This window comes from Hydra viridissima, unplaced genomic scaffold (assembly GCF_058129835.1).
Source record: "Hydra viridissima isolate aposymbiotic clone 2 unplaced genomic scaffold, HvirCarnegie_v1 scaffold_15, whole genome shotgun sequence".
NCBI lineage: Eukaryota > Metazoa > Cnidaria > Hydrozoa > Anthoathecata > Hydridae > Hydra > Hydra viridissima.
Window position 1 is genome coordinate 5,681,626 of NW_028324314.1, and position 13,238 is coordinate 5,694,863.

At 33.5% G+C, this 13,238-nt stretch overlaps 1 protein-coding gene across 1 annotated transcript; it reads left to right on the top strand.

Moving 5' to 3' along the window:
* Positions 1-6,543: 6,543 nt before the first annotated feature.
* On the top strand, positions 6,544-11,367 carry LOC149878371 (uncharacterized). The gene is made up of 3 exons (XM_090072528.1): positions 6,544-7,423; positions 7,523-8,301; positions 11,347-11,367. Exons 1-3 carry the CDS (start codon positions 6,544-6,546, stop codon positions 11,365-11,367), a joined length of 1,680 nt encoding a protein of 559 aa, XP_089928654.1.
* Positions 11,368-13,238: the final 1,871 nt, after the last annotated feature.

Sequence of the window (13,238 nt, forward strand, 5' to 3'; positions counted from 1 at the left end):
GAAGGAAATACAAACCAAAACCAAAAATGGAATAGATGAAGTGACTAAAGAAAACTTGATCCAAAAAGGTCGAGATGACGCGATTCAAGCGTTCAACAATTTGTTCAAGAAGGGATAACATTAATGTGAAAACTGATTTAGGATTTTTTGTCTGCGTATTCTAAAAAGATGTTTTTCTTTAAAATACAAGACCCGGATAAAAGAGATGAAATTGTGAAAGAAGTTAATGAGAGAAGAAAGAGGATTTACCAAGACAGCATCAATAACAACATTTCAGAGTCAAATTTTCAAGCTAATGCGATAAAGCTGTTTAGACCGCTCATCGAAAGCAACGAAAAGATGCTCAACGAAAAAAAAAGAAATAAAAAATTTGTATCCAAAATGCCTTTTGAAGTGAATAAAGTTGAAGATAAAATGTTCATTGGTAAAATGGAGGTTGAAATGGATGGAGATGATATTATTGTTGGCGATGAAAGGTATGAAAGAACAAAAGGTCTTTGGGAGCTCATGACTAAATATGAAATACCGAGCGAGTATACGGATGAAGATTTGCAAAATTATGAAAAAATTTTAATGGACAGTGATGCTATACGATCTGATACGAAGCCGAATAAACCGAAAGCTTCAAGAAGACTAAAGTATCAGAAACTTATTGCCCCTATTTGGGAAAAAATAATGCGTATTGAAAAAGGGAAAAAAGGTCGTGGAGTGATTATTCTTCCGAGCGATCCAAATGCGTTGGTGGAAAAGCTTGAATTGAGTATTGCTTCCTGGCATGCTGGAAATACAAGATTGAGAAATGTAGCTGTGAGCATTTGCGATGAGCTGTTGAGACAAGGGGAGATTAATAAAGTGGAATACAAATCGTTAATGAAGACGATTGATAAAATTATTTAGTTTTCATGCATCAAAGGATTTAAAAAGAAAATGCTGAAAAAGAAAATGCTTATCTGTAATAATCGAAGATATGTGAAAAAGAACGTTGTTGGAGGAGGTGGTATTCTAGACTTGATTAAAAATTTCATCAAAAGAGCAGCTGCTTCAAAAGCAACAATGAATATGCTAAAAAATGCTGCATCAAGCAAAATTGGGCAAGAAGCGATTACAGCTGCAAAATCTGCTGGTACAGAGTTAGCCCTTTCTGCCATTTCTGTTGCTAAAGATGCGGTTGTTGATAAAGGTAAAAAGACCATTGAGAAATTAAAGACTGGTTCATCCATTCAAACTAGGAAAATGTCGAAACAGAATGCGATTCGAATCCAAGACCTAGTGAAGATGGGAAGAGGCATGAAGATCGCTTGAAGGATGAGTGTGAAAAGGATTTAAAAAAATTTTTCTTTCTATAAAATGATAACTACTGATCGATTAAGAGTGAGTGATAAACCAGAGTATGACACTGGAATTGAAAAAGTGGATTTTTTTGAGTACCTTCCAACCAATCTGGATTTAAATTCTTCAGGAACGATAACTTTTGAAATTGACTGCCAATCCATTAAAACACTACCATCAGAGGCTTACATTCTTATTGAAGGAGTGTTGAAAAAGAGTGATGGAACCTTTTATGAAGCCACAGACAAGATCGCCTTGGTGAATAATGCTTTGATGTATTTGTTTAACGACGTGACTTATGACTTATCTGGAGAGCAAGTGGAAAGAGTTATTTATCCAGGTCATGCCACTACCATTCTTGGAATGGTGAAATACCCTTACGGATTTCAGATTACAGATGGTTTGAAGCAAATGTGGTTCATGGACACATCAAATCTTGTTGATAATGAAGGATTTAAAGTTAGACGAGGCCATTTGTTTGCAGACACTACATCCGTTGGCGCTTTTTCGTTCAGGATACCTTTAAGGCACATTTTTGGTTTTTGTGAAACCTATGACAAAGTTGTTTATGGGTTAAGACACACCATCACCTTTACAAAGAAAGAATGCGATGATGCGATTTACAGAGCGGAGAGCGCCGGTATAGGAATGATTGATCTTAAAAAATTCAGGCTTTATATGCCGCGCGCTGAATTGAGTGTTTCGAGAAATGCTGAATTCATGAGTTTATTAGCTCAAAAGATACCTATCGAAGTACCTTATAAATCAAACAAATGCGAAAGACAGCTTATTCCTGCTGGTCAAACAGAATTTACCTGGTCGCTTGGAAGAATCACCGACAAAAGCGTTCCGTTGTTTATTGTGTTTGGACTTTGACAGTAAGCGTTCCGTTGTTTATTGTGTTTGGACTCTTAACAGTTTGACTAGATGGTCTGTTCGTCTGTATTTGACAATGGTCAAATACAGACAAACAGACCATCTAGTCAAACTGTTAATCCGTCTATATTTGACCATTGTGATATTAGCAATTTTTACGTGACCGTCAATGGAATAAAGTACCCAAATTATAATTACGACTTGAATTTTGGAGAAAAGAAAGTGGTCATGGCTTATGCAGATACGTTTTCTTTTGATGAAAAATATTACGGCACAAACGAACTTGTTTGTCAATCTGGGTTGTCCTTGTTTCAATATATAAAATTGTATCCCTTGTTCTTTGTTGATATCAGCAAGCAAAAAGAAAGAGTGGCTTCAGAAACAGCTGAATCGGTGATCAACCTTAAATTTCGAACTTCAACTGTTGCAAATACCGTTATCTTTGCCGTGGTGATCTCTGATAAAATGCTTAACTTTGTTTCAAATGGAACTCACATGACTGCTGTTTATTGAGTAAGATCTTTCGTGAAAGTGGAAAAATTGATTTGGCTTTAAAAAAATCACGGCAGAAATAAAATGAGATATACAACATCGTATTTGAAATATTTACTGAATGAAAATGGTATTACCAAAACGGCTGACGATTTATTAACGTTGATGATGCTTGCGGTTGAAAATAATTTGATCAGTAAAGACAAGATTTTAGAAAGGGCAAAAGAAAAAAGAATACGTCGCGAACCGCAAGAAAAGAAACCTACTGATCCAAAATATGAAAAGCTTTGTTTTATTAAGAAAAATCCAATCACTGTGAGAACGATCAACGTTGAAACAGGCGAGGTGACTGAATACAAGTCTCTTTATAAAGCGGAGAAAGGAACTGGTCATGGATGGAGATATTTATGGCGTCGAGATGGAGAGGTGGACAATGGAATCAAGATTGAATTTTTAAATTCTGGAAATCCTAAAAAAAATTTCTTCTCTTAATAAAAATGAGATATACAACATCGTATTTGAAAAATTTGCTGAGGGAAAATGGAGTCACCAAAACCGCAAACAATTTATTAGGTCTGATGATGCTCGCGGTTGAAAATAACTTGATCAGTAAAGATGAGATTTTTGAAAGTGTGAAAGAGTACAAGTCAGTAGGTCGACCAAGAATACATGAGCCTAGAGAAAAGAATGATGATCCAAAATGGGACTGGCTTCGTTCAGTTAGAAAAAATCCAATCACTGTGAGAATGACTAACGTTGAAACAGGCGAGTTGACTGAATACAAGTCTCTTTACAAAGCGATGAAAGGAACTGGTCATAGATGTAAATATTTTGAGCATCGAGATGGAAAGGTGGTTAATGGAATCAAAATTGAAAAGATTCATCATTGATTTTTTTTTAACTTTTACCGTGTTAAAAAAATTGAATTGTCTTTTTTAAAAATCTTGGTATAAATAAAGATGGCAGTCATGCGAAAGGATGATCTTTTGAATGCTCTTGATGGTATGTTTGTGTCAACTCCTGATACGATTAAATCGAAAAGTTTGGATAAATTTTTAAAAAACGTTAGAAAGCTTCCAAAGGAACATCAAACGATTTTCAAGGAAATGGTTGAAGTAGCACCTTTAAAAGAAGTGGTTATGCTTATAAAAGAAGATATTGACCTTCGTAATAAATTCTTTATCGGTACCAATTGGAGATTAAATGCTAGTGGTCGTAATAATTGTCGCAAAATCACTGAACATATTAGAGAGATTAAAAATATGTATTCCTCTTAATTTTTTAACTTTTGCCGTGTTAAAAAATTGAACTCAAGTAAGATAATTTACGACGATTAAAAAAGATGGGTAACATGCAAAGCAAATTTGTCGTTGAGAAAAAGTTTAGCTTGGGTAGAACGAGCAGGGATGATCTTATAGTCGCTATCAACATCGAGTCTGAGCTGTCTCCAGATCCAACAGTTCGAAAAATTCAAAGAAGGGTGCGAGAACTTTCTTTGGAAGCTAGAAACCATATTTTAAAATGCTGTAAAGTTTGCTCTTTTGAAGTTCTTGTCTCGATTGTACGGCAATTTATTGATACCGAAAGACATGTTAAGGTTGATAGGCATACTCGATTTTTAAGTTTTCTCGAAGATCGCATATTAGATGAGAACGAGTTACTATAATTGCTTTTTAGATTCTTTTTTAAGATCTTTTAGATCCATGGCGACAATGTCGCTTCGAATTTTTAAGATCTTTTAGATCCATGGAAATCATAAATGATTTTTAATTCTTTTTGAAGAATTGAAAAATTGAACTCGAGTAAGATAATTTACAACGATTAAAAAAGATGGATAGACTGTTGGAAGAAGCGAGAAGACTGTTGGAAAGTCAGTTTGATGAAACGAGAAGACTGTTTGAAGGAGAAATAGATTTTGAAGAAGCGAGAAGAGAGTATGAAGAAGTGATAAGAGAGTATGAAGAAATGAGAAGACAGCATGATTTCAGCGATGAAGAAATGGGAAGATTGCTGGAAAGAGAGTTGGAAGAGCAGGAAAAAGCATATAAGTCAGACATTGCAGAAGAATGGGAAGAATTCGCTTCATCTGGTTGGATGGGAAGATTTTGCACTCCTGCTGCTTAAGATCTTTTTAGATCCATGGGTTCGAAGAATCTACCAAGAAAAATTGAATTGGCTTTAAAAAAATCACGGCATTTAAAAAGATGGAAAGGAAGTATGTGATTGAATTTGATGCCATGGGTCGTGCACATCTGTTTGCTGAAGACAAAGAAATTCATGCGACTGGATGCGAATTTACTGCACGTGATGACTGGGGAAGAAAGTATACGATTAGATTTGATGAAATGGGTCAAGCGCATGTATACGATTCAATAAGCGAAATTTTTGCCAACTATCTTGTTTTTTAAGATCTTTTAGATCACTAGAAATCACAAGTGGAAAATCTACGATTTTTTTAAGATCTTTTAGATCCATGGAAATCATAAATGATTTTTAATTCTTTTTTAAGAATTGAAAACGGTTCTAAGAAGCGGTAGCATGCCGAGATTTTAAAAAAATTGAATTGACTTAAAGAAAATCACGGCGGAAATAAAATGAGTCACCAATCTTCAGAAAGCGCCGAAAATTTTTTTCTTACCCCTATAAAAATGGAAGATAAAGCATTGAAAAAAGTCTCAATGGCCTCATTACGAAGAGATGCTAAAGAAAGACATCTCAAAGGCTATACCAAAATGACGAGGGAACAGCTCGTTGAAGCTATAAGAACAACAAAACCTGACATTCGTCGAAAACCCCTTATAAAAGATGTTAATGATCGAAAAGGATGAACTATTCCAAAATGACTGTGAAAGAATTAAGAGAGATGGCTAAAGACCGTGGCGATATCAAAGGTATCTATAAAATGAAAAAAGCCGAGCTCATTGAGGCTATAAGACCCATCATTGGACATAGACCTCGTATACGCATGACTGAGGCTAGGCCTTTACCTGCTCCTGATTACATCGCGGCTCCTGCAACTGTTCCAGCACCAAGACCTGGGTTGTTTTCAAGGTTTAAGACAACTGCTATTAATGCGGTTAATCATGGTTTTAGCCAAGTAAATGATCTCATTAGTTCATTCATTCCAACCACGGTAAAAAATGCAGTAAGCAGTGTTAAAAATAAAGTGGAAAAAACGATCAAGTCTCTCAAAGACGCTGCATTTCCTGTTACAACACCTCCTGCTTTGGTTCCCGCTTCAGGGTCTACAGGTGGTCCTTTTACAGTAAAATTTAATATGACTAAGCATTCAGCAGAACGTTCAACCAGACTATTTTCTTACCAGCCGTCTTCTCGATACCAAGACATTGTTCCTTTTCTAAACTTGGTAAGAGAGTCTGCTATTCAAACCATGGAAGGAGAAAGAAACACAAAATAAGAATTTCTTTAGTCTGTGAAATGATTCGCGTAAGCATCTTAACAGGTGAGGAAACTACTCGAACAGCTAACTTTTCATCCTACACGAAAAGATTATTGGAGGGTGAAGATGTACGAACGTTAATGACCGAAATGGAAGAAAAAATCTTAGAAAGTAGTGCTAATTACAACAAGATGGGATCCAATTGCGTCTTGTCTAAGATTTTAAGAATGGATATCAGCTTTGTCGATTATGAACCTTTCAAGGGTTCTTCCTACATGGAGCTATCTCCTATACTAAAAAGTAAAAAGGCAATCATCAACATGGAAAATAATGACGATAAATGCTTCAAGTGGTGTGTCACCAGAGCTCTTAACATGAAAAATAGAGACAATTAAAGAATTGATAATGAGTTGATTGAAAAATCTAAAGAGCTCAATTGGAAAGGAATGGAATTTCCTGTAAAGGTAACTCAAATCGAAATGTTTGAGAAAAATAATCCAACCATAAGCGTGAACGTCTTTCACTATGAAATGAATAAACCTCAACCTATGCAAATATGCATATTTTTAGATCGAAAGCATAATGTTGATTTACTGCTCATTTCAAACGAAGACAACAGCCATTATTGTCTCATTAAAAATTTCAGTCGGTTTGCTGGTTCTTCAGCATCAAAGAATCAACACAAACAATATTTTTGCAGAAATCGTATGCAGGGTTATGACCTTGAAGAAAAGCTTCAAATCCATCGAGAATACTGCTATGATAACGCTCCAATGAGAATCGATCTTCCTGAAAAAGGGACAACTGTTCAGTTTAAAAACTATAACAAGGTCATGAGAGTTCCGTTTGTGGTAACTGCTGACTTTGAAAGTTTCATCAAACCCATCGATGACAACACTGAATATGATAGTAAAGAGTCGTACACCAAACAATATCAAAAGCATGTCCCATGCTCGTTCAGCTACCATATCAAATGCTTCGACGAAACCATTTATAAAGAAAAACCTGATTCATACACAGCAGAAAGCGAAGAGGATGATGTGGCTCAAAAGTTTATCACCAGGCTTGAAGAAGACCTTAAAAAGATTTGGAACGTTAGCGATTCACTACAAAAAGAATGGAAGAATAAGAAAATAGAGACTGATGAGGATAAGAAGAAGTTTGAAGCTGCAACCAAATGTCACATTTGCAAAAAGGATCTTAACGGTGATAAAGTATGGGAACACTGCCATTTGACTGGAAAGTACCGTGGTGCCGCTCACGAAGCTTGCAATAAAAAATATCGAATTCCAAAATTTATTCCCGTATTTATACACAACTTGTCCTGTTACGATAGCCATTTGTTCATTAAGAAATTAGGCGGAAAGCTCAATTGCATACCCAACAATGATGAGAAATATATCAGCTTCTCTAAAAAAATCAAAGTGAGAGACACTATCGATAAGAAAGGCGAACCAAACGAAGTAATGAAAGAAATGAGGTTTCTTGACAGCTTTAGGTTCATGTCTGACCCTTTAGACAAACTCTCTAAAAATCTAACCGATGAACAATGCATAAACGTTAGGGAATATTATCCTGAAAAGGAAAAGTTCGACTTGATAAGAAAAAAAGGTATTTTCCCTTACGAATGGATGGACTCGATTGAAAAATTATCCAAAACGCAATTACCACCCAAAAAAGACTTTTATTCCAGACTAGACGATAAGCACATCACTGATAAAGAATACGCGCATGCGCAAAACATTTGGAAAGTATTTGGATGCGAAACCTTTAGAGATTACCTAGAAATTTATAACGTGTCTGATGTCTTAATTCTAGAAGACGCTATTGAAAATTTCAGAAACGCTTGCATAGAATATTACGATCTTGATCCTGCTCAGTTTTACACCTGTCCTGGACTCGGTATGGAAGCCATGTATAAAAGTACTAAAGCTGAAATAGAACTTTTTAGCGATCCTGATATGCTCAACATGGTTAAAAAAGGAATACGCGGTGGAATCAGCATGATCTTAAACCGACTTGGAACTGCTAATAACAAATACATGCAAGACTATGACCCTTCACAACCATCCAAATTCCTCCTGTATTTAGACGCTAACAATTTATACGGATGGGCTATGAGCCAACCTCTTCCCGTTGGAGGATTCAAATGGATGACTGATGAAGAGCTTAAAAATTGGAAATCTATGCCATGCATTCTCGAAGTCGATTTAGATTACCCCGATCACCTTCACGATTTACACAACGATTACCCTTTGGCTCCTGAAAGATTAACCATTGGAAAAGTAGAAAAGCTGGTTCCCAATTTAAACAATAAAGAAAAATACGTCGTTCATCACACAAATCTTAAACTCTATGAACGATTAGGCTTGGTCATCACCAAAATTCATCGAGGTTTCACCTTTAGAGAAGAACCTTTCATGAAATCATACATCGATGGCAACACCAATAAAAGAACAGAAGCTAAAAACGAATCTGATAAGGAATTTTTTAAACTCATGAACAACGCCGTCTTTGGAAAAACTATGGAAAACATCGAAAAACTCGTTGATATTAAACTTGTCACCACAAGAAAAGAAGTCTTAAAATTATCTAAAGAAACTCGATATGAACGACACGTCATTTTTGATGAAAGCTTAACTGCGATTCATATGAAGAAAACACAAGTCACTTACGACAAACCCGTTTTTTTAGGAATGTGCATCCTCGACATCAGCAAGACTCTCATGTATGAGTTCTATTACGATTACATCAAGCCTAAATACGGTGATAAAGCCAAGCTGCTCATGACCGACACTGACTCGCTCTTTTTTGAAATCGAAACGGAAGATTTTTTCAAAGACATTGCCGATGATGTTGAAACCAAGTTTGACACAAGAACTTTCCTTATAACCATCCTGCTATTGAAAACGCTGGCTTCAAAGTAGGCTTAAATAATAAGGTTATTGGTATGTTCAAAGACGAAGCCGGTGGTAAGCAAATTAAAGAGTTTGTTGGGCTTAGACCCAAACTCTACTCTTACTACATCCCTAAAGAAAATGAAGAACGCAAAAAATGCAAAGGAGTCAAAAAGAAAGTCGTTGAAAATAAAATAAGACATCAACATTTTAAAGACTGCTTAATGAGTGGAAATGAACAACTTGCAACCATGAACGTTTTCCGATCTCATCTTCACGACGTTTACAGCGAAGAAATTAACAAAGTTGCACTCAGCTCAAAAGATGATAAGAGGATCCTATTAAATGATCACAGAACCTTGGCTATTGGTCACTACAAAACAAGACCTGCTCAGGAGTTTACCTTAATGGATCAAGTTTAAGACAACATCTTGAAGAACTTCGTTACTAGATCAAGGTATAGAAATAACATGATTATTTTTTATACTTCTTCATGAAAAAAGATGATGCTTATTAAAGGCACCTCTTAAGTATTGAAAAGGAGCCAAAAGCAAACATAAGAAATGTTAACCAACAATGTTAGCATCCTTAAGTATAGGAAAAGTATTTTTTTTGTCTCAGAACACGATATGAAATGTTAACCAACGCATCAATTTTAGCATCCTTAAGTATTGAAAAGTGGTCTATGCGCCAGAACCGGCATTTCCTTATATATGTCATGTAGTGGGCCAAAGACATTTTTTGAGCGCCACTCAAAAAAGGTTTGAACGTTTAAGGTTCCGAAACAAGAAAGAATCCAAAAATGATAATTTAAAATCAGTGCATGTTTAGGTAAAATACCTTAAGCAATATACTGCTATGCAAACGGTTACAGAATTTAAAAAAGTAAGGATTTTACCTGCTCCTATCGGAGCGCTCTTATTATATGTTATGAATGTTACAAAGATACAAATAAAGCTAGACCTCAGTTTACATTATTATAATCTGAATATAATTTGTTAATTAATATTTTTGTGAAGAATAAGGCCACTGCCTCAAATATATATATATATATATATATATATATATATATATATATATATATATATATATATATATATATATATATATATATATATATATATATATATATATATATATATATATATATATATATATATATATATATATATTACATTGTTCACCTCCCCAAGGCCGAGGGGGTTACTACAGTCGAGGAGGCTACTCTTTTTTGTGTTTTTTATTTTTTGTTCTTATTTGTGGTACAACCCCCTCTCAACTCTTTAACTCCGAAACACGAACCTTGACAAGCAAGGCCACTGCGCGGAGAAACTAAGTTGATATATATATATTTACTTAATATCTTTTTAACACATTAAATAAATTTATTCATTCTAACTTTTAAAGGTAACATTTCTAAATACTCGCATTTTTTTTCAAAACTCGCATTTTCTTTCAAAATGTCAATTTTCATATTATATCTAAAAAAAAAACAAACAAGTTTTGAACTTAAAGCATAACTTTGATAAATTATTTAATTTTTCGATATAAAGCTATAAAGTTTGTTATATTTGTAACAATGCAATAGAGACAAAATGAAGAAAAAGCAACATTGGTATAATTTAAAAAATATAAATTTATTTTATGCATCAAATAAATATCAATCAACACAAAATAAAAGATCAAAATACAATTCAAATGAAAATATAAATATCTTTTATGCATTAAATACATTTTTCATTCCTTCAATCTTTATGTAAAAAATATTCTAAATATATTCATATTGATTTTAACAGTCTCAAGCAAAAAAACATTTAAAAATAAAAAAATTTAAACAACAAATACAAAAAATATTTATATTGAGTTCCAAGAAAAGGTCTCTCTGCTTTAGTTTACTTTTCCCTTCTTTACAACAGGTAAGTTTCCTCTTCAAGATGCGAATATGGTTGGAATACTAAAAAAAAGTATACTATAATATTTGTTTGTTTTGAATCAATTTTTATCATAATTTATTAATTTTGAATCAATATGTACAAAACCAGACTGATGATTCAATCGATAAAATCAAAAACATAACCAATGATATTGCTTTGATGCAGGCAATACAGTTGATTTACTAGACGTTATTGACTAAATCGAAAGCCTGGAATAATAACATTCAAAATTTTGATCATACATAAGAGTGTACATAAATATATGATGTATGTATGTGTATGTATATATATATTAGGACCTTGCGAATTGCTTCGATTCGATTCGCAAATCAAGTGTCGCTTTGATTCGAGTCGAAAAAAAAAAGATTCAAGTTTTTTTTAATCATATTTTATTTTGCGAATGTTGCTGTTTTTTTAGATTTCTAAAGCTGAAATGTAATTGAAATGGGTTTTTTTATCCCGGGTGGAGTAAGAGTAAATGAAAACAGTTCGAATATCACTTTTAAACAAACGTCGAAAATATAATCTGGGCAAAAAGAATTTGTTCAAAGAAATATTTTTATCTTTTTGGAAAAAAAAAAGCTTAACAAAACAAAAAATGTCAATTTGCAGGGCCCTAATATATATATATATATATATATATATATATATATATATATATATATATATATATATATATATATATATATATATATATATATATATATATATATATATATATATATATATATATATATATATATATATATATAGTCACATCGGAAAAGAGTACCATAGCCAAGGCCGGATTAAGGGTCTTGGGGGCCGGGAGCCGAAAAATATTTGGGGCCCATTTCCTAAAAAAGTGTATTTTAAAATGAATGCAGAAACATAAGATTACTTTTTTATTTAAATAGAAACTTTTCTTGCTTTCACATTTGCAAAATCAATTACAACATCTTGAAAATTTGTATTTTTTAACAGTGTTCTTTCAATTGTCATTAAACAAAGAGCATTTAAACGATCGTTTAACATTGAGGAACGGAGATCATTTTTGAAAATGCTCTCTCTGCACTACAATTAGTAATGGGAAGAGTAAGAAAAATCCGATATGCGATGTCAACATTGGGAAAAACTGATTCTAACTTATTCCTACGAATTGCTTGTAAACATTCAAGTGCTGATATATTCTTCTCATTAGACAATTTCTTCATAACTTGTTGATGAAATGTATGAAACATTTCCTCTGCCCTGGTTTCCTCGGTTTTCCAAGTGTTTAGCAAGAATGGATCAAATTTTGCTAAGAACTCTAAGGCCCCGAGAAAATTTCCATTACTGAAGTCATCTATTTCTTCTGAATCACCTCTAAGAGCTAGACCTCGACTGCACAAAATTTTCAAGCATTTAACAACTCTTCTCAGAACTTCCCTATAGTAACGCTTTTCCTCCAACTGCTGTTTTAAATGAGTATCAACTTTTCCTTTTAATGTAACTTTTCCAAAATAGCACTGGACTGCATCAGAATGCTGCTTGCTTTGTTCGTGTCTATGTATAGAACTCAGTCCATGTGCCCAGTCTTTGAATCCAGATCCAAAGTTGTCGTCTGAATCTTGAAAAAGCAAGCAGAAGAAACAAAATATTTTTCCTGTAGATGGTAAATAGATAAGCCAGTCTCTCTTTCGAATTTCACCATTTTTCAAATTAAAAGAAAAACAGATGAGAGTAGCACCTTATTTTGGTATTTGTTACTTTTTTAGATTTTTCAAAACTTTTGTCTTCAACATTTTGATCAGGAATTTCTTTTATAGAAATGCAGTAGCGCTGTGCTTCTTTCAAATCCGTCCACAATGCTGGGTCAGATTGACATATTAACAAACTGGACTAAAACAAAAAACAACGTTGCAGTTTAAGTTAACGATTAAAGATAATAATGCGTTTAATAATATTACTCATAACAAAAATAATAACAATAATGATAATAAAAACAGCAATAACAAAAGAAATAATAATAATGCTAATAACAATAATAACAATAAATTTAACTATTTGTTCTTTCCTCTAAATTCCAAGGTATTCTTACATTGGCATATGACACATTTTCTTGCTGCGCTGTTGAATTGTTCATTGAAGAATTATCTGTTACGTTCTACAATTGTGAACTTTCTGCAGTTGGATTTGATTCAGTTGAAAAACATTGATTCTTCTCTAATGTTTTATCAGGAGATCGGAAAAAATTAGTCAATTTTGGGATTTTTTTTAATGTTGTTTGCTGTCTGTCACATTTATTTTTTTTTCAGTTTGCGTTTTAAATTTCCGCTTAGATATTTTCTG